This window comes from Gekko japonicus, unplaced genomic scaffold (assembly GCF_001447785.1).
Source record: "Gekko japonicus isolate JY-2015 unplaced genomic scaffold, Gekko_japonicus_V1.1 scaffold92, whole genome shotgun sequence".
In the NCBI taxonomy this organism is placed as follows: domain Eukaryota; kingdom Metazoa; phylum Chordata; class Lepidosauria; order Squamata; family Gekkonidae; genus Gekko; species Gekko japonicus.
In genome coordinates, this window is record NW_015169780.1 from 478731 (window position 1) to 501898 (window position 23168).

General features: G+C 39.9%; 1 protein-coding gene across 1 annotated transcript in view; it reads right to left on the minus strand.

The window, feature by feature from the left end:
* Positions 1-23168, minus strand: part of PTPRK (protein tyrosine phosphatase, receptor type K) — a 492629-nt gene that overhangs the window by 280217 nt on the left and 189244 nt on the right. Inside the window, 1 exon segment of the mRNA XM_015416770.1 lies at positions 3116-3290. Coding sequence (XP_015272256.1) covers positions 3116-3290 — 175 coding nt within the window.

A 23168-nucleotide genomic window follows, 5' to 3' on the forward strand; every position in this document is an offset into this window, starting at 1 on the left:
GGCCTGGGTCCAGATTGCCACCTTGCCAGTCACACTCTGTCAGCCTGTAACCTACTTCATAGGATTGCTGTGAGGATAAAATGGAGCAGAGAGTGATATCAGCTGCTTTGGGTCCATTTGGGAGCAAAAGGCAGGGTATAAATGAAGTAAATAAAACATGAATGAGTGGTTCATTGGGGAGCAGGCAGGGCTTCACTGGATTCAATCTTTAACATAGGCAAAGGAGAGATTCCACAGACACTGAAATAGATGTGCAGTGGTAGAAATCAGGACTACTGTATGTGGGAGATTCTCGCCCCATTGTGATTGGGACATTTAGTCCGGATCCAAGCCAAGATATAGAGTACACTGAAAGAACAGAAAATGCATTCAGAATGTTCTTCCCTTTCGTAAACTTGCTAAGGGTACACCAGTGTAAATTTGCACCTGATCTGAGATTTCATACTACTACATACCCTGCCTTTTGCAGTATGAAGTAAAACAGACACTACTTGCTCCATTCCATCTTTACAGTTTTCATACTTTCCCAACAAAACTGTTATTGATTCCATTACAAAACAGAACTAAGTGTCAGTGTGGGACAGTGATTAGTGTTGAACTAGGAGGCCCAGGTTTAAATTCCCGCTCAGCCATGAAGTTCACTAGTGATCACAGGCCAGTCTCATTTTCTCAGCCTAGCTTATCTGACAGGATGTGAGGATGAAATATGAAATACTCCTGTATGCTGCCCTGTACTCTTGGAGAAAAGGTGGGATAAAATGTGATTGATTGTAAGATGCCACTTTTCTTTTTTCTTTTTTTTTTTAAAAAAAAGAATAATTACAATACTACATAACATTTGTATAACTTGGCCAACAGTGTCTGTCATACGTCTCAAAAACTGAAGGGATATTCAAGGGATTTTTCAGTCAGATTATATTTTTGTCTGACTCTACAGAAAGCCAGTCACATTGTTCAGGAAGCAAGGATGGGGTCAGGAACTATTTACACAAATACCTAAGAGTGACAGTTGCACCATGGAAACCAATTTAAATCAATACTGCTCAGCTCAAGCCAAAGATTTCCTGCACTGCATTACTGAGACACTACTTCTTTGGTAAATGTAAATATGAATACTATATAGGGTCTTCTATCTTGTGATGGTAAAAAGGGGAAATTATCTCTTCTAAAGCCAGTAAAATAACACCGAGAAACCTTGCTTCAGATTAAAATCTAGACATTAGCTAACAACAATCAGAATGTTATCAGAAACTTCTCATTCAAGTCACAAAGAAATATGTAACTATGAGAAACTTATTTGAACAGTGCAATATTTTTACTTTAACATTTCTAGGCTTCCTTCTCTCCATCCTCAGGGAGATCAACCAATTATAACTGTTAACTGTATGCCTTATTCAGGTAATCAAATAACCCTCGTTTTAATACTTTTCAGCAACAGCTGCTATTATTCATCTCTCATTCAATAATAATCAGTGTTGTCAAAATTTGTCTCCTACAAGCTGAGGATAGTCTCATTACTCAAAATGATATGGAAGAAATAGTCAAGATATGACAAAGTAAATTGTGTTTCACCGTATCTTTTTTTTCATCTTCCTGCGGCTGTGGGAACATATAGATCGATACTCTTCAGCATGAGCACTCCACACTGAAATTTTCATTTGTTCCAAACAGCAACAAAAAGACCTTAAGCATGCCCTGTCACTTTTGGTTTAGAAGGAAATGCACTAATAAACTCTTACCCCTGGGTCATCTTTGACAATGGGCAATACTATGCCAGCTCTTATTAAAGGCAATTCATATCAGTGGCCCAAAAATTTCCTTTAAAATTACCATCTTTTGTATCCATGTAGCAGGATGTCAGCTTTAAAGTGCCACCGAGATATAGGACCTGTCACTATAGTTAATTTTCAGCACAGTTTTAACACCAGGGTAGCTCATCCCCCAGGGTACCTTTTTGACTAACGAGGTTTATTTGGTGGTTATCCAGACAAACAAGAAAACATTAGTGCCACATATTGCTTTTCAAATAGAACAACGAGCACTGAACTCTATCTACACAAGCTTTAAACTGATATCCAAAGTGCTAGATAGGAATTCAGCACAGTGGTTAAAAGTAACAGATTGGGGGGGGGGGGAGAGATACATTTGAAAAGCATTTACTGCTGGAGACTGTTCCCCCCACATCTTTAATCCAAAAAACAAGTACAAGGATTGACTGCAACCATGATTCATGGCAGCACAGCTGCAAGGATTAAACATTAATCTCAATCTAGTATTTCAATCCTGCATGTTTAAGATCATTAGGCACGATCTTGGCAGAGCTTGGAAGCTAAGCAGAGTCAGCCATGGTTGGTATTTGGATGGGAGAACATCAAGGAAGTCTGTGGTTGCTTATGCAGAGAAAGGCAGTGGCAAACCAAACCATCTCTGCTCATCTCTTGCCTTGAAAACCCTACGGTCCTGGGGAAGCCATGAATCAGCTATGACTTGACAGCACACAAATATTATTATATTTCTTTTCAGCCTCAGTTGATACCCACACACATGCATGTAAATCACCAATAATGTTTGGGGGAGTGGTGTAGCAATAAACAGGTTGTCATAAACCTTATAAAAATTAGAGAGCTCTAAATCCCTTCTACTAAATTGAGAATAGGATTGCACATGCTGCTTGGCAAACACAATGACAGTATTTTAAGGGAGGTCCCTTTCTAGGTCTCACTGATGTTCTCCAAGACTGCTGGACAGTCAGATAACTTTAAACTTATAATTTATCCAAATCTGATTTTACCCCCCACATAAATCTTTTTTTCACAGTAACAAAGAAACTCTGGAAAGGAAAATGTAGAAATTAACAATTGATTTTAAAAGTAAACAAACATTCTAGTAAATGAAAATGCAAACAAGGTATTTTTATTAAGTATCATTGAGAGTCATGTTTTGTAGCCATCAGCCATACAGTTTCATTTTTGTACGGATTTCTCTTCTTGTATGGTACATTCCTCCTCCTTCTATATCATTTCAGCTCAAGAGATTAGTGAAATATGCTGAAGGTGTGGTCACGTATCATAAGAATATGTGGTTTTAGGAATGAAAAAAAAAATTGTAATGTTACCTCGAACAATAAGCTGAGCGAAGTTAGAGACTCCAGATCCTCTCTCAGACTGAGTAACACAGCGATATAGATCCTGATCCGTTTTTGTCACTTCCCGAAGCTTAAAAGTAGCAGCGAATCGTCTGTGATTTATGTTTTTAGTTTGAGCCACTGGAATATCTTCTCCATTTCGCCTCTGGAAAGAAAGGACCGCAAACAATTCCATTATTTTAAAAAATGCATTTCTGGTCATATAAGGACCCCAAACAATTCCATTATTTTAAAAAATGCATTTCTGGTCATATAACTATTTCAGCAACTTATCAACATTAAAAGCATTACAAAATCTGATTCTTCCTTTTTTTATCCACCCTTCATTGGTTGACACTAGGTAGCACAGCATAAGCCCCACCATATTATCCTTCCTCCAACAGCATTTTTAGATCCCTCGTGAAAAAATAAACTGATGCTGGAGATTATATGACTCTCATGGACAAAAGCCAAGTCCGTCAAGGACATCAGTGAGGAGAGAGACTCAAGTAAAATCACTCCTTGCCCTGCATAGCCTTGAAAACACCATAAGCAGAGCAACTTGTGCCTTCTCACTGCGGAATGTGACTTTTTATCCACTCTCATCCCACAAACACTATCTTCACCTTTCTGGAAGTTAAAAAAGACTGCTGTGTGAAGGAGAACAGTAGCATAATGCACTGGCAGCTGGGAGGATACAACTCAGATCTCTCAGAGAACTTAGCTCGCTGCTGTGCTCACACACTCACTCCCTCTCCTCATGCATGGAGTTTGACTTGAAGGCTTCTTGGTTTGGGGAGTCTTGGAATCAAACAACAATCTGCCCTGACATCAGAATGCAGGCACCTGGGCAAACTGAAGTTGTTTCTTTCCCGCAAACAGGATTCCAAACTGGAATTAAACCTTGTTCAAATGCTGCCCAATACATCTCTTCCCATGTTACAGCACAGCACTTCCCACTTTGTAGAGAAAGATACAGAAGTGCTAGTAAGACACCCATCATCATATGAGTAGATTGTAAGGGGAAGAAAGAGGTTGTAAATTGAAGGCATCCCTGGCAGGACTATAAATGATCTTTGTGCACAGAGATGACTTTCCCCTTTGTTGGAGACGAGGACACACTGCCAGAAGTAGCAGATAGTCATCAATTGCATCCATGTTGCCTGAAACCTACAATTTGAGAATGTTGAAAGCAGAAAGGCACTGAGGAAAAATTCATACAAGGGTAAATGTAGATTTTTTTTTTTAAAAAAAAATTCCAATCAAAGAGGAATTCCAGCTTTTATAGTATGCCAAGCAGCATTCTGTATAGCAATGCAAGTTCCTGTGCCCATCATATCCAATTCTTAATGTCAGAACTAGACATTACAGAACACATGTGACTGCAATCAAAATCAGTAGACTCCTACAATGCCTACTATGTCAAGGCATGCATTGTACTAATCATTGCATTGCAAGTTTTCTCTGCCTTTGTATTAATGCCCCCCCTGCAAAGCAATTAAATGTCACTTCTATTCTGGTGACAACCATGCATGCTCCACAACTTCTAGTTCCAACAGTGCATAATCTTTGATTTAGTGACTCAATCAACAATTAAAAAGTTCTCACAATATTTAAACATTGTCACTTGCAGTGCTATATATACTGTAAGGTTCTCTAAAGATAATTTCTCATCCTGTTAAAATTAGCCAGTTCTCAAAACTGCCTCAGATACATTAAAAAGTGATTAATTTTAATTAAAAAGACCAAAATTGCCACTGACTTTTAAGATATCCTTCAGAGCTGTCAAGAAGAGACAGCTCCACAACCTAAAACAAAATTGCATTTTCGCTTTTGTCTTTGACAGATTTCAGCTTCCTTTAGTCTATGATGCCTGGTTTGAAGGCCATTATATCACCTTTATCAATAACAGTCATTGAAAAAGCTCTCTAAATCTATGATAAACTTCTGTATTGTGGTAATCAATTTCATTTCCTTTTGTTTCTGTTAAGACAAATACAGCACTGAGCCAGCTAAGTTATTTTAAACACTACTTCCAAAGGCATGTCTGATACTAAGAAGAAAGAAAAATTATAAAATTTGCTGAAAATTAACTAGATTTGAGCCCAGGACCTACTAAGACCAACAAAATTTGGGGGGTATAAGTGCTTGAAAGCTATCTTCATCAGAGCTCTGACTCTCAAAAGCTTACACCTTGAAAATCTTGTTGGTCTCTAAAGCGCTACTGATCTCAAAATTAGTTGTTCTACTGCAGACCAACGTGGCTACCCTCTAAAAACTGCTGGAAATTATTTTGTAACAACCTTACCTGCAAGCTCAACCAAGCCTCCAGTTAAAATCATCTCATGTAAAGTTGTTGCATACCCACAACTAGATTCCATGGGTGTGTTCAGCTTATGTTAGCGCCTTCCCTCAATACAGGTGTCACCACTATTGGAACAGATCCATGAAATCCAACCCTTTACTATTCTAGCTATTAGGGATGGGTGCAAACTTAAAAAAATCTGGTTTGGGATGGCCCCCGACACAAACAAGCCAAAAGGCCCTGAACCGAACCAGCAAGTTCGGTTCTTCCTTTCTCCTTATGGTGGCTCACCACAGCCAGGAGAAAGGGGGGGCTTGCCCAGGAAGAGTTAAATGGCAAGCAGTCATTTAATCTGTCCATTTCACTTCCCCCCACTTCGAAGCAGGGGGAGCGAAACCAACAGATTTAGTAGCTTAAAGCTATTTCAGCATAACAGCTGACAGGCAGACCCACCCAGCTGTTAGGTTTAAACGGATGGGAGCCATTTCAACATAACAGCAGGGTGGGTGCACTCATCAGCTGTTAGGATGAAATGGCTGGCAGCCATTACACTGGTTGTTTTTGCTTCTCCCTGCTTGGACATTGGTTTGGGGGCTCTGAATCGGCCTAAGTTCATGCTGAATTTTGGCTCATGAGCCAGTTCATGCCCATCCCTACTAGCTCTCAGAACACACCCCAGAACTAGTAGCAGCAAAACATATCACCAGAGGAAACACCTTTTAGCACTTGGGACTAGTTAGCTTCTAGTACCGGTAATGATATTATTTTTGAAAGAGAATTAGTTTAAGTGTGTGTATGTTTGTGGGAAGGGGGGATGTTATTTTTAAACACACAATTCCATTTTCTTTTTACCTGCCCTTTACAGAGATACCATAAAACATAGGACTTGTGTAGACATGAGTTGAGGGAAAATATATGCAGACTGCTAGTTACTGGGGATCTCAAAAACAGGGTAACCCAATGAATTGCAATAGAGTCTTAAATTATCTTCCCTCATTTTGCTACTGGCCAAAATATATGCTTACACTTGAAGATTCATATCCTTCTCTGGGATACTCATAATTATTTCTGAAGTAAAAAAATAATGCATACTTTTCTATTCTCCATTACGTTTTAATTAAATATTAATTTAATATTGTATGCACAAGGTATTTTTTTTAAAAAATGGGTATTCCCACATCTTTAAAATATCCATAACTTTTACATACATCTGCCACATACCAGCAATAAAAGTAAATTAGCACAAAATTTATCAATCTCTTTTATCAATCTATTCTGTGATCACATGTATCTTTCACACTTCTTTGAAAGAGAAAAATCTATATACTACATTTTGTCATATAATCTTTTGAGAAGCATACTGGGTGACTAACCCATGATCACTCAATGGATTTCATGGCTGAATGGGAACTGGAGCTTGGGTTTTCCTTGTCCATTGTGCATGTGTTTCTTCCCATGATTTTCTGATAATTGCCACCAAGATAAGCAAACTAAACTGAACTGTCTAACCTTCAATGTACATGCTAGTCACTCAAGCAGTGTACGGACATTTCAAGTGTATCATCCTTGTAACTATGATGTGAACGTTAGTACAACATTTTGATAAACCTGTGTGCTTTGTAATAAAAAGCTAAACTTACTAGATATATAGAAAACAGCCACAAATATTGGCTACATGGGATAATGGCAGTGCAGCAGTAAGTATATTTACATAATTCCAAACCCACTGAAGTGGGAAAGAACAGAGAAATTGAAATGGCTGTGGTGGGAGTATAAAGGTGGTCTACATAGTCTTCATCAGGTTAAAGGGCATAGCCTAGAAGGTCAAAGGACTGAGAACTATGCCAGGAAGTGATGCTTTACCCTGAGCCCTGGAAACCTTGCCAGTGTGGAGAACCAGGTTTGATTCCCCACTCCTCCAAATGAAACCTGCTGGGTGACCTTGGGCCAGTCACAGTTATCTCAGCCCCACCCACCTCACAAGGTAACTGTTGTGGGGAAAAGAAGGGAAGGCGATTGTAAGCCACTTTGAGACTCTTTAAGGCAGAGAAAAGCAGGGTATAAAAACCAACTCTTCTTCTTTTGGAATTGCCTCTCTGGGCTCTGAAATTGTCTGAGTCAGTAACTGTCTCCACATAGTCCCCACATAGTACTAATGACTATGATGTTTTGCCAAAGTTGTTTTTTATTTAAATGAAAATAGTTTAGATTCCTTATTTAATACACCTGACATGACCAGTGTTCCCTCTAAACTGAGTTTAGAGAACTCAATACAAAAACTCGTGGGTACTCAATGAAATTGCTGAGCAGTCGGGTTAGAACAGATAAAAGGAAGTACTTCTTCACCCAAAGAGTGATTAACATATGGAATTCACTGCCACAGGAGGTGGTGGTGGCTACAAGCATGGACAGCTTCAAGAGGGTATTAGGGATTTCCAGTTTTGGTGACTCACGGATCAGACACATCCCATCTGCTCCGATGTGGACGCGTTGAGTGACAGCGGACAGGAGGGGTTTCGGATGATTCTGCGACCCCCCTTTGGGGCCTTGTAGGGGGCTTCCTGCCTGGGGTGCAGGGGGGGTGCCTCTTCCAAGGCGACAGCCAAGGAATTGAGGATCCCTCATCCCAAGAGGTCATGCCACCGTGAAGCCATCATGGCAACTAGAGTGGGCTGCCGGATGGAGCGGGTAAGCGATCCAGTGTGAATATGCTCTTACTACAAGACAAGCGTAATAAACTGTGAGTCAAGCAATCCCCTTTTAAGCTGCTGAGCCAAGAATGAGTGTGGGACTATAATACGGGAGAACTAGTGGGTGAAGAGGAGCTGGATCCCCCCCCCCACGATAGCGGTTCCTAAGCGTTAATTTGAAAGGAAAAGCGATACTGATCTGAGAGACTTTTAATAAGGTGAAAGGAGCAAAATAAGCCAAAGCTCATCCAAATCGAAGAACTTTCATTCTAATCTTAAAAACTTTGTTCTTCAGTAAACAATGTCTGGCAGAGTGAGAAAAATGGCACTGGAAAAGAAACCTTCCACAGGAACTACCCAGACAACAACTCCTACCCGGATACCGGAAGCAGCCACTGATCTCTCCAGTATGCTGGTAATGGCGTTGCGCCTTCTGCTGGAGCAGATGTCTAACATCAACAACAAACTTGACGGAGTTCAAAAGCAACTGATGGGAATTGACAAAAGAACAGCTGAGGCCGATAAAGCCATCAAGAAAGTTGAAGGAAAAACAAAGAATAGTACACAGAAACTGGAAGAAGTGGGAAAAGAGCAAATTTGTGATAAAGGACAATTGCTAGAGCTTCAGATGGAGAGATCAATGTATGTCTTACGCTTCCAGGGTATCCCAGAACAGAACGGAGAATATCTAAAAGAAATAATAAGCAACGCTTTAGCACCAGTGAGAGAACTTAAGCAGGATTTACTACAAAATGTTATGGACTTGGTTTATCGAACCTATCCAGACTTTATCAAGAAAAATAAGCTGCCTGGTGAAATATTTGTGAAATTCTCCAAGAGATCTACTAGAGATGCAGTCTTAAAAGCGACATCTGGGAAAACCCTGAAAGTTAAAGACGAAGAAGCGAGAATTTTAAAGGATATTCCATTTGAGGTGCGGTAACGAAGATGGCAATACAAGGATTTAACAATACAACAATTCAATCCCTTTCAGATGGATATTCCCAGAAGGATTGATATTTAACTACAACAATATGAAGACCAAGACTGATTCTGCCTAGAAAGCCAAAGACTGTTAGGAACAACAACAAAACCCGATGAAAGATGAAAGAAAGAATAAAGACAACACCCAAGAAGATTATGAAAGTGACCGTGAATCAGAGGACAGTTCAAGCAGTTCTGGTAGTACCTCTGAGGTTTCTGACTCAGAAAAAGGAGTTGCTGCACCCAAGCTACTAAAAGTTAAACTGAAATACAAGAAAAATAATCATGAAAAATAAACAAGAAGTTCAACAAAGTATAATGGTCTATAATTCACCTAAAGATTAGAATTAATGGCTCACGCTAGCTTTATTAAGTAAATAAGGCATTAAACACAGTATTCATACTTATTTAGAGCATTGTAAGAACGATATGTCAAGCTGTAACCCTTGAAATATGACCCTTGCTTTAAAGAGAGAAGGAGTTTAAACTTTAAGCCCCTTCTCTATTTGCTTCCCCCCCCCAAGCCCGCCTTGGCAGGTAGGCTGGGGAAGGGAAATGGATGCTTTTGAAGATGCCCCCCTTTTTGCTTCCCCTTCTGACATAATTTCTGGTGATGTCAGGGGGCGTGGCATATGCTAATGAGCTATTATACTAATAGCTTATTAGATATGCTAATGAGCTCCTGCAGCTCTTTTTCTACTAAATGACCCCTGTACAGCAATCCTGTGCAAAAGAAATCCTGAACACACTTACTGGGAAGGGACCTTCTTCCAGGAAAATATGCAACAGAATTGCTGTGTTAAAGAAATAGACGTCTTTGCATCTTTGCTCAGAAGCACAGCTCCACTGGACTGGGTAAACAATTAACATCTTAGCTCTCCTCTCCCTTCAGGGTTTGCTGTCTCCTAGCCATAGGTCAATGTCAATGCTGTATGTCCACCTCTTCTCACCCAGGTTACCAGTCTCTGCCCTCCTCAACATGATCTTTAACCACAAACCATGAAGTGTACAAAAGCAAATCTCTCTCTTTCTCTCTCACGTTCGTTCTAAGCCAAAGGCAAAGCTGAATTCTGCATATTCCAGAAGAAGCCAAGTATCTGAACCCTATTTGTGAAAAAGGAAGGTCAGCTGGCCTTGCTGACAATGCTTACAGAAGCGGCAACAGCTCTACATAACACTATGATACAACAGCAAGTAAATGTACTATGGCAAGGTAAAGCGCAAAAGCCATGTGCTCCTAGTAAGTCTAGACTTCCCTACAATCCTGCTTATATGGCACCAAATGAATCATGGAGCTCCACTTGAGACTAGAATTTGGCATGCACCTCTGTGTACCAACTTTGGGGTACATGTCTCACATGCTTCAATTTTTGCAAACAAATTGATCAAGAACTTCACTGGACAACTGGGCACATTTCACCCTCCATCATGTTTTGATGTTTCTACACCCTCCAGTATTTTCATACATCTTCGCATCCCTGAGGCTATATCCTCAACACCGTTTCATGGCTAATTCTAAATAGATATTTCCACTGGAATAAAATGCATATGCTCTCATGGTAATTTTGATGTTTAACACATTTTCTATTGTGTATATCATTTTGGTAAGTAAGAGTGACAACATTTGGGAGTACCCATTTAAAGCCCTTCAGACACACATTAACTTTAAGATTTTTTTTTTAAAAGAAAATTTATTTTATTATCCTATTAGCATGATTTAAGCAACACAATAGGGGAAAGTGGAGGAGGGGGTCTGAAAAGGAACTTTTCAGTAAACCAAACCATTATTTGATTCAGTTAATTGATATAGGTCTAGAATAATAAACAATGCAGGAGAACAATTAACATGCCACTGAATAGAGAAACTTAAATACTTGCTTTAAGAGTTATAGAAAAGCAACAGTCACTACAGTTAATACAAAATTACAAACTGGCAGAAAAAAAAAGGAATCATAACACATTACGCATGGTCAGTGATATGACCTACAGAAACACTGAATAATCTGACAATAAAAGTCTCCACAAAGTAGTGCAATATCACAATGTTAGTAGGAGTTGGGCATCCCTAGAGAGAATACACAGATAACATTCACCAAGGCTACAGAATGAAGCTTTTGTGACTCTTGGCTACTGTCCACGGAAAGACTTAGCTAACCAAGGCAGAACGAAATTCAAACCAGGAGGAACTTCTCATGTGCTGCTGTACAAAGTAAAGCAACAAGAATCTGCAAACTAAGGAGCCAGGGGAAATGATCACATTTGTCTGAGAAGGAAAAGCTCTCTGCAAACCTAAATGACAGAGATGGTTTCAAAGACTGAATGCAGAGTGACAGGAAAGATTTGACACACAGAGACAACTGGAGATCCCAGGAAAATATCAAGTCAGAAAATAAGGATGTATGCCCAGTGGTGTTATATAGCAGAGTTTCTGAAATATTATTCTTAACATGACACAGGACTATCAAGAATTTCTCAATCACAGGAAACAGTATACATGCACCCCTTCCTTGGACAAAGTTGGAGTAAAATAGGGAAGGGGTACATATACATGCTCAAGACTATTTTAAGGCAATTAGAATAAAAAATGGAGGATAATCCACAATAATAAACAATGGCAGGCAAAGAACATTCACCATGAAACCCCCAGCTTATTTTATATAACCAATTATCTTATTAAGATGCCTTGTTAAAAACTTGAAGCAAGTAGGGACACTAAAATACTGATCAGCAGAGAACTGCCTGATATGTCCCATTATTATTTAAGCATACTTGCAGCCTTTTCTGCCTTCATCAAGAATGCCAGACAATATGCTATGTGAAATGCTACATTACTAAGAAACTGCTACAATGAGGACATCAGCATTTTCAACAGTTAATTCTATGGAGTCTATCGACTTGTGCTCATTTGTGACAGCTGCACCTTAAATTAATGGAAGCTTGTAGTTCATTGAACATTCAATTCAATGGCAAGAGTTAAAGATCAACACCATTATTTGCAATTATTGAAAATAAGTCTTTATTTTATAGGGACGTTTATGCTGCTTTGCATAGCCCCCATTTGTGGGTAATGTGAGTGTTCTGCGATATATGACCAAAGGAGGCAGTTTTCCTGATCTGAGAACTGCAACTGAACCCAACCTAAGATAGACCTATGTCCTATACCTAAGTAGGGTTTCACTAATGACACAACCTTTTTTTATTTTTAAGATACAGAAAAAGAATAGATAGTAAATAACAGGAAAGAGAGAGAAAATACAGTCATTGTAGATGATAGATGTAGATATATTATTAAAAAGTTACAAATGCTATACATTGGGTGCGGGTTTGTCTAAAAATGTTGCATCCTAGTCACCCAATATGTAACATTCGATGGATGCACCTTCCCTATCACAGAACTTAAGAAACAAGAAAAAATGTGAATCTGCTAGCTGTGCCCCAACAAGTTATTTATTATTTGTATTTATACCCCGCCTTGCCTCACAAGCTAACAGGATTACATAGCATGACAAAAAATTAAAACAATTAATAAATACCATATCAGTTAAAACAAGTGTCCTTCAAAGGAAAAAAGAAGCAGAATAAGTTTGGTAGATGAATCCATGCTATCAAGTGTTATCATGGACTCAACCTACCTATAAAATGATCTAAAATAAACAGACTGAAATACACATGAGAATTCAAAAGCTCCTGTTTAAGATCAGAGTGTACATGTTTAGCACAGAGAAATAACAAAAACAGCAGACTCTTGTTAGCTTTGTTCAAAGAAAGAAAAGGCTATTTTTTATGGAACTGTATTAAGAGTTGCTAGAAAGACACTTTCCTAGCAAGATGTGTAATAAAGAAAAACACCTCCTGAAGAATGATGTAATGCTGGATGTGCTGTAAGCTTGAGCTAATTTGTAGAATTGGAGTCTGGAGGGACTGAACCTGCAGCAATGCTCTGAATCTTGCCTTACCACCAATACGGCATAGTAATGAGACAGAACAAGATGGGGCATAAAGTGCTCATAAGACAGTGGCAATGGAAGGAAAAAGAAACCCAAGGAGATCTTTATGAATTAGCTTTGTAGGAAAGGGGGAAAAGTAAACAAGTCTGAAGCAAGAAATCTTTAAAAGCAATGTTGTCTAACAGCAGTACACAGGGGGATCCAGAGAGGATTGATTTAGAAGGCAGTAGCTTAGAGTCTAAGCAAAGAGTTACACTACAGCAGTCTGTTCAATGGCCAGGAAGGAGCACAAGCTTTAGGCATAGGAAGAACTCAGTACTCCAGACCTGCCAGCACTATCACTGTGAGATAACTGATTCTGTACTCACATTTTCCTCTCTCTTTAATATGAATGGCCACCACAGCTGCAATAACCCCTACCAGCATTCCAGTTCCCAGCTAATTTTACAATGAAACTGTTTCTAATCATGCACAGTATTTAAAATGACAATGGCATGTAAACAAACCATACAAAAAGTACCCTCGCATTATATACACAGTGAAAGCGTTCTCAAAGAGTAAGAATGATTTATGCAGAAATACACAAAGGTCTCAATCCTACTGAACATCTTCACTGGTAGAGGATTTTTGTGCGCATAGCATGACTTCATTATCTCTCCCTACCTACTGCAGCCCAAAATACTTTCACGCTGTACTTGGGAAACAGGCTCCCCCTTCTCGGAACACCTCCCCCCACACAAACATTATGCAAAGTAGATTCTGTGAAAATTACAACTCTTCCATCAGTGGATATCCTCCACAGGGACTAAGCCCACATGTACATGAGGAGTGAAGCTACAGTCCCATTAAATGCTTTTTGAGGAGTGGGGGCCTCGTTCACCTGAATCCCAAGTGGGAAAGTCGCCATTTGGGATTCAGGCACACGAAAAAGCATTTAAAGGGACCCTTTAAATGCTTTTTGAGAGTGGGGGTGCACACGCCTGAATACAAAGCAGCGATCTCACCACTTGGGATTCAGGCGTGCCCCAATGTGATGATGTCAATTCTGTGTGATGTCATCATGTTGGGGACATCCCCACCCCCCTCCAGGAATGTCCCCCAAACTCCCCCGCTGGGGAGGAGAGAGGACCTGGCAACGCTATGTTTGACACTGTCAAGCATTGCTTGGGAGAGTTTCAAAAGCCATGCTGGCAGAAGTGAGGGGGTGTTAGACTAACCCTCATAAATTTTATTTCATGGACAAACAGAACAAGTCAGCCTTCTCCTGCAAACACAAGGGTGAGAGTGATTTATACAGGACAAGACAGCTACATCTGGGTCTTCTTAGTAAGTAGTGAAATAGATATACATAGGTAACATTAGTGATATGTCATCCTATCCCTCTGGGCCAAACTAGATGAGATGTTGTTTCCAGGTTTGCCCCAGGGATGTGCCTCCATTGTCTAGAGTCAGAATGACTTCTAAGAGCAGCACAGGGGCCTTATTCTGGTCAGGACCACTAGGAGGTAGGAGGAAGAGGGACTCCTGTACTATTCTTCTGACCTGGAATAGTGCTGGGAGGGGCATATTGGCAAATAATGTCTCCCGGCACTGGCTGAGGTTGAAAAAATGGCATGGGGAAGTAAGGAGTCCCTCCTTCCCCATGTTGTGTTGATTCTGACCGGTTTTGGACCTCTGCAGTGCTCTGAAAAGGAGTTCCAGAACACTATAAAATGAAGATGCATCTCCCACGGGATGGCACCTCATCTACTCCTCCCCCTTTTAAGAATTCTATCTATCCAGGAAATACCTTGTTTTTTTCACAAACTTTTAAAATACTGCAATTCCAGAATATTTTCTAACATTTTTGGTCCTACAAACTAGACTTTGTAAACCAGCATTTTAGGGGACACATTTTCCAATTCGTTAGTATTTTTCTCTTTTAACATAAAATGCAGATGCTTCCTGTGTTATAACTTGTTTACTCTCTATAGGTAAGATTGCAGATATGTCTTGCAATTTCCTTTCTAGAATCCCAAAGGACAAGCAGATTGAATACGGCTGTTTTTGAGCATTCTTATTAAGATTGCAAGATGTTCCACAGCTTTGTAAGTTTTCTGAAGCTTATATGTACCCCATGCTCCATTCTTGTCTTTTGATTATTTATGTAGTAGTTCTGTAATTTAGGAAGCACAGTTTGCTCTTGCCATAGCTTTTCATTCTTTCATTCATCCACACAATTTTTTTTTTACTTTGCTGATTTACTTACTTGAGCTACAGTTTTTAAAGGGGGTGTTAATGTACTCACATGAAGGTACAAATAGAATTAAAAATAGGAACATTAAACTTTCCCAAACCCTGTGGCAGTTATTGAAGGGCTTTTCCCCCTTCAAAAGGCCATAATGTACCAGGTCTGTAACAAATGAGGGCATAAAGCATGCAATTCAGAAAGCCTTAAACTAATTAGGAGGTCTTGAAAGGGGCTAAGGGTGCAAACATAATTGCATGGTCACTGGGGTGTGATTTACAGTGCAATCCTATGCAGAGTTATTCCAGTGAAATCAATGGGTTGAGACTGGACTAACTCAACATAAGATTGCACTGTTATTTAGGAGTACAGATAGCATGCAACTAAGTACAACTGAAAACAACCAGCAAATTTACCATTGGGTTCATTCTAAAGACAGAAAACATCAGTCAGCCAAACTATCTGGCCAGCTTTAGCCAGAACATTATATAACTTTAGGTTTCTTTTTACTGCTACTGTTGTTTTAAAATGTACGTATGTTGCAAATGGTAGTAATTTTTTTAAGTAACTAAGAGCAGTAGAAACCAATTAATTTTTTTTTATTTAAAGTCCAAATCTAAAACTGCACACACAAGCAAGAGATTAAAAAGAAATCTACTGCATCCTAATCACAGCTGCGAAAAGGCATAAAAGGCCAAAAGGTCCATTTTAAAATCTAAATATTAAAAATCTGTAGAAGTCACTCAGAAATATGTCACAACAAAATTAATTTTAAAATTAGAAGGGGAAAAAAGGAAATACTAATGCGTTTTTACCTTGGAGAATGCTGTGTCATCCTGAATTCCTTGAATGAAAAGATGTGTACAAATGTAATGAACAAATAAAGTAAGAAAATGGGGAAAACGTTCTGCAATTTTGACAGGTCTTGTTTTCAGATGTTTGATTAAAGCCTGAACAGTTTGAATATTACTGATTAAATCAGCAGCCATTATGGAAAAGCAATAACAGAGTCCACACTCTGTTTGTATTACTGGCATATTCTCAACAAGGCTATAATATGCAGTTGGCTTGCTGAAGTTTAGCAGATCAACAGCACAGCCAGCTAATGAACTGAAAACTGCTGGTGTGCCTGAAAACCTGAAGCAGCGCCTTTCCACATGACCAATCAAAGCATACCCAAACCACAATGTAGCCTTTGACATATATTTCTGCAGGTTCCTTTGCAATCCCAGTTCCCTAATACTTTATCCATGCATAACAGCATGGAGAGAGGCTATTTCTTGTTTGCACCGCCCATTTTGAAAAATTGTCCTTCAAAACATGAGTTAGAGGAATATTCAGTCTCACATTTGTTTTCCATGGAGGGGAAGGAGGAGTTTTTCTGTTTGTTTGGGTTTTACCCAGATCAATCACACCACAAATATGTAATAGATGTTTATAATCTAGAATGTTTCAAATATTTTTTTTTTAAGTATCACCTGAGTGGTGGTGGGGGAGGATTTCATGCTTCCAAGAAAATATGCACAGACTAGAAAATGCACAGCAGAAGAAAAATGAATGCAACAAACTGTATAAATAAATCCTAATATTGTAGAAAGGCCTCAAGTTGGCTTTTTCAGCAAACTGGAATTGAGTTTTACATTCTAGTTTCTTATCTGTATCTAATTATTTTCAGGCAACTGCTTTAATTATCTGTATCTACATAAGGAATGGCATTTTCATCTGGCTGGGAGAAGAAAGGCATCACGCTGGATTAATGCTGATGAGCCTCTCCAAGGGTGAAACCATGGCACTTCCTTCCAGCTTTGGGCAGGCCAACTGAGGAGGCATTTAGCCAGCACCTGAGGCAATCCCTGACACACTGGCCCACGTGGATTGTTGCTTTGATTGCAATCGACATAGGGTTGCCAGTCATGCTTTAAGACTTTTTAAGTACAGGAGGAAGCCTTTCTAATTTCAGATTCACCAAAACAAACAGTAGTACCAAGGCCTGTGTAGCAAAGTACAAACTGAATTGTAAAGTAAGGCGAAGTCTCTGTGTAGAAGCCAAATTATGTATCAATGGCCAAGGCACATCACTGACAGATAGACTCATTAGTGGTTTCAGTTATCAGCAGCTGAACCTGAAGCCAAGGCATATGGTTTAGCAGATGCTCCATGCAAAAGACTTTATTGGAGAAGCCATGTGGTTGTCTCTTTATACTGGACACTGATAAGAAACCTAAAACCTTTGGGGACCACTAAGGCTCACTACTGTTCCATAATTTGAAAGTGGATGAATACCATTACATTTGGCAGAGGTAGGGGAAACAAACCTACAAAAATATTCATTCTGGACCAACAGGAAAATGACTAATCGCATGGTCATGTACTGCAATGACTGACTGCATAGCATTCTTAGACCTCAAAGGGGCCTTCGATTCTATTTCTAGGAACCGCCTTTGGGGAAAACTAGCTAGTACATCCCTTGATAAGAGGTTACCCTTTCTAATCAGTAGACTATATGATGTTACCTCATGCCAAATCAGATGCTCCTGAACTGGTAGTTTGATACCCAAGTTTTCTACTAATAAAGGAGTTAACCAGGGATGTGTGCTTGCGCCCCTCCTTTTTAACTTTTTCCTGAGGGATTTGGTTCCATTCTTAATTTAAGTGGATGGACACTGTCCCAAGTTAGGCTCCACCCATATACCAATCTTGTTACATGCAGATGATGCGGTTCTGTTTTCTTGCACTGGTGTGGGGCTATTACGACTTCTAAACAGCTGTCAGGATTACTGTAAGATCAACCAATTAGAACTAAATTATGAGAAATCAAAAATCTTAGTTTTCTCAAAATCCAGGAAGCAATTCACATGGAGGATTGGTGGTCATAAGCTTGAACAAGTAAGATACTTCAAGTATCTAGGTCTTTACTTTCATGCCATCACAATTTGGACTCACCAGCACAGGATAGCGATTAACAACCTTAAGGCAAATATCAATGCCCTTCTACGGTTTTATTTTTCAGAGAGAGGGAACCAATTTGTGCCATCTGTGTTAAAAGTATTTAATATAAAAATAGTGCCCCAATTACTCTGCTGAGTCCCTATTTGGATTGAGGCAGTCAACAAGTCAGTTGAACAGGTGCACACAAGCTTTCTACGGAAGATACTAGGTGTTCCACCCTGTGCCCCATATGAAGCCCTCTGCTTGGAATGTGGTCAAAATCTTATGTCTACAAGAGCGTGGCTTATGACCTTCAAATATTGGCCTCAATTGCACTATAACTCTGATTCCACCAGCTATAGCTATCAGATGTTAACTGAGACTGAGGGTTTCACCTTGGCTTGCCATCATATAAAAAAAATTGAGATCCTTGAATACCCCTCTTGAATTTATGTTGATGCTTTCAGAAACAGAGGTGCTTCACAAAATAAAGAGCAGATTATTGGAGACAGAGTCATGGAACTTGTATAATGCAACCAATAAGACTTGTTCCCCTCGAACTATGGGATATTCCCCATTGTAGGACATCTACCCACTTATTTTTTCCAACTGCAATCTCCAAAACTGCACAGAATATTTTCACTGGCCATGTTAAATGTTTTAACGTCGGCAATTTTATTTGGAAGATTTCAGGTTATTCCCTATGACAATAGATTTTGCCCGTGTACAGGCAAAACTATTGAAACAGTGTACCATGTGCTGTTTGAATGTTGCTATTATTCTGGTATTAGGCAACGTATTTTATCACCAATTTTAAGCAGTGTCTCAGGTTTTCCTAGGCTGAACAAACTATCATTTTTGTTAAATAGCACTGAGAAAAACATAATCGAACTGGTAGAAAAATTCTTAGTGGCTGCTGCATCTATACGCAGTAAAATTTTGTAAATGCTCAATTCAGGGTATTTTATTGGAAACTGTATCTTATCCAGAAACTGAATTTTACTTCTTAGATATGATGTTTTACTTCTGTGAAATGCCGTTAAAAGAACTCTCTCTCTCTCTCTCTCTCTCTCTCTCTCTCTCTCTCTCTCTCTATCTCTTCTCTCTCTCTCTGTGTGTGTGTGTGTGTGTGTGTGTGTGTGGACTAACTGCATGGTCATGCAGCAGAAACATGTAGCAAGCCCATGTTTATCAGCAAAAATACGAAAACAGACTTAATTGTTTAAATGTTGTTTGTTTACACCTTCAAGCCCATCAAGTTTGAGAGCATGCACAATTTTGGGAGGATGGAGTACATATGAATCTCTTAAATATGGCAGCTTTCTTGAGTAAGGAAGTCTACAATTCCATTCAACACAGTGAGACTTACTTCTGAATAATTTATATTTATTTGCATCATTCATGCACCACCCTTCTCTCCAGTGGAGAGCCACAGAGGCTTACATCATTCTCTCCTCCATTTTATCTTCACAACAACCTTGTGAGATAGGTTAGGCTGAGAGTGTGTGACTAGACCAAGGTCATCTAGTGAGCTTCCATGGCAGAGTGGGGCTTTGAACCTGGGTCTCCCAGATTCTAGTCCAACACTAATCACGACACCATATTGGTTCTCACACCACACTGGCAAATGCACAGTTGGGGTTCATCGATTTTAACCTTGTTAGTGGATTTTTTAAAAATGCACCACTAATTCTCCCAGTACCTCATAAAACTTAGTTTTTTATATATAAATATATTGTTGGATAGCAGACAATTATTTCTTTTTTTAATATTAATACCTTACTTTTCAGACAGATTAGCTCCCAAAGGGTTCAGCATTCAAATCCATACTATAAATAATTCAAAATATGGTTTTTATTGAGCTAAAAGATTAAGTAGCATAGCTTCTCTTTTAGAGAGAAGACCCTAACGTAGCGGTCCCCAGCTTTTTCAGTACCGTGACTCACTAGTTCAAATTCAATTGGTATGGAGATCCACTTGAAAAAGCAGAGTATTTGAAAATCATTGAAAACTGAAAACTGCAAAGCCCAGGACCTGTTTTCACATGTTTTGCAATCCACTTTTGGGTTAGAACCCACAGGTTGGGAAGAACTGACTATGCTAGTTACACACACATGAATATTTCCCATTTTCTCAAAGGATACAATGACTCTCCTTTGAAAAGGCATAACCTTTAGGTCCTCATTAACTTCAAGAGAAAGGTGAAAAAGTCAAGAGAAAGCTGAAAATAATTTCCTTTCTAAAAATAGCAGAAGACTGATATAAATTTTTGGAAAAGTTAATCAGAATCTTGGAGAATACAGAGCATCACAGGGAGATGGTTTTGGAGGTTACAAAGGAAAAGCAACAAAAATGCACAATTAAGGAAAAGGTACAACAGAAAATTGAAAGCTAGAAAGATCAGCATACCATACTATATTACTAATGAAGACCACAATTTGAGTCCAGGCGCTAAAGACCAATTTCCAGGGTATAAGCTTTCGAGAGTCCACGCTCCCTTTTGTCAGACATGAAGGGAAACCTTGTTGGTCTTTAAAGTGCTACTGGTCTCGAATATAACTTTTCTACTGTAGACTGATATATCCACATGGAACTAATAAAGAAAGACCATATAATGTATTTCATGCAGCATACATGAGCAATTTAACAAAGTTACACAGAAACTTGTAATTGCACAAGAAGCAAATACTTTTATACTCCAGTTTGTTGAAAGGTTTAGTGGCATTTTTAGGAAATTAGTTCACCCAACCAACAATATTTTCTACCAGGCATTCAAGGGATTGCTGAGGGAGATGCTGTTCTTTTGCTGGACTAATTTTTGGCTGATGCTGAGAAACATGTTAAATAAAGAGAGGGTTGCCTAACTCAACTTTTATGGCCAATCAACTCCCTGGGGGATTAATGAGGGGACTCTCTTAGGGCAGGACAACACCAATTATCTTTAATGCTATAGGAATGGGGGGGGGGCATGCTGCTCAGGCTACATATTTCTTGGTACCCTGTTTCCCCGAAAATAAGACCTACCCCAAAAATAAGCCCTAGCGGGATTTCTATGCATTTGTGGTATAAGCCCTAGTGTGTCTTCTTGAGAAAAAATAAATATAAGACAGTGTCTTATTTTCGGGGAAACACGGTATGTATAACATACAGGTAGCAAAGGCATACAGCTCAGTTAGTTCATGCTGAGCCTGGAGACAGAGTGGATTTGCCTGGTGCAAAGTAACAGGAGAGCTAATCTCGACAACCACAGCTGTAGGAGGCATGCACTGAGACTGTATATTAGTTAGGTTTAAGGATGTGCAAAAAAAATAAAAAATCGGCCGATTCGGATTCAGCCGAATCGGACAGAATCAATTTTGGCCGGAGGTAAGACTCCTGCATGTCAGTTTCGTCAGTAGGAGCCAATGTGGGAGTCTTCCAGGCAGCTGAATGTCAATATCAGCCCCATCATATCCTATGGGCCATTGAAGTCAATGGCAAAAACATAGGGTATATTCTGGGGGCTGGAGGGGAGGGGGTTTGAGGGAGAGGCTCCAAACCCACAGGGTAGCTGCTGGAGCCTCACACCAAGATACCCTTCAAGATTCAAGAACATTGGACCAGGGGGTCCAATTCTACGGGCCCATAAACAGGTTGCCCCCATCCCCTCCATTGTTCTCTATAATGGGAACAAGAATTACTTTTTTCCCACGGTGCTGTTAGTGGCTCTGGGAGGGAAGGGGTTTGAGGGAGAGGCTCCAAATGTTCAGAGTAGCTTTAGGAGCCTCTCCCCACATACATCCCCAAGTCCCAAAGCAATTGGAACAGTGGGACCAATTCTATGGGCACCCAAACAGGTTACCCCCATTACCTCCATTGTTTCCAATGGGGAAACCCAGCCAGCAACACTTAAGGCAGGCAAGCAGGCAGCACCCAGCAGTCAGACTCTCCCAGAGAATCTCAGGGAAAGTGAACACTGTCTTGGGAGGTGCTTTGTCATGAGAACAAGTGGCACACTCCAGAACAAGTGGCACTGTGGCAGTGCAAGCATGCCACAGTGCCACACAGAAACCCCAAAAGACCAACAGGAACAACATTTATACAGGTCCTGCCCTTTGTAAATTGATGGTGCAACCAGAAGTCCAGGAAGGTAGCAGGTCAGGCCAGGATAGAGTTGGGTAGAGTTGACTCTCTCTCCCCGCTCCCAAGCAAGGAAGATGGTGTGCAAAGCAACACCACCAACCTTGCAGGCTGCACATGCATGCAGCAATTGGCTGAAACTGGCCTCCCCCCCCCCATTGGTCTTTTGGGGTTTATGTGGGGAGAGGCTCCCGAAGCTACCCTGAAAATATGGAGCCTCTCCCTCAAACTCCCTCCCCTTCAGCCCCCAGAGTATACCCTATGTTTTTGCCATTGACTTCAATGGCCCATAGGATATAATGGGTCTGAATTGCCGTTCGGTGGCAAAACAATTCAGATGAGAGAATCTGAATCGGCCTGCAGCAGCCCGAAAGGGGCCCTAAGTAATCAGAGTAATGCCCCCTTCTCACTTCAAAAATAAGACCACAGTGTGGAATATCCTGGTAAATCTTTCAAGGAAGACCATGACATCTGTGCCTAAAAATCCTTGCCACCAGATGAAATTTGAAATAATAAGAGACTCTGGATTACATGGCAGGATTGCCGTAATTTTCATCAAGAACCATATGATAGAGGGCCACTGCTCCTTACTCTAGAAGGCAAAGGGTTTTTCAGATCTGCAAAGTCTGAATGGCTTTGTTTTAGTTTCTAAATCTAATTTGCTTTCTTAAAGGTCACATTTACATGTTGCATACCATGCCCTCGGGGACCACATAAAATTCCCAGACACACTGATTGTCTGAATAATGATTCAGGGGTTATGGCATTGTTCTGTAAATTACATACTCATTTTAAAAAGTTCAAGTCAATTTTAGCAATCAACAAATAGGTACCAACACAGAAG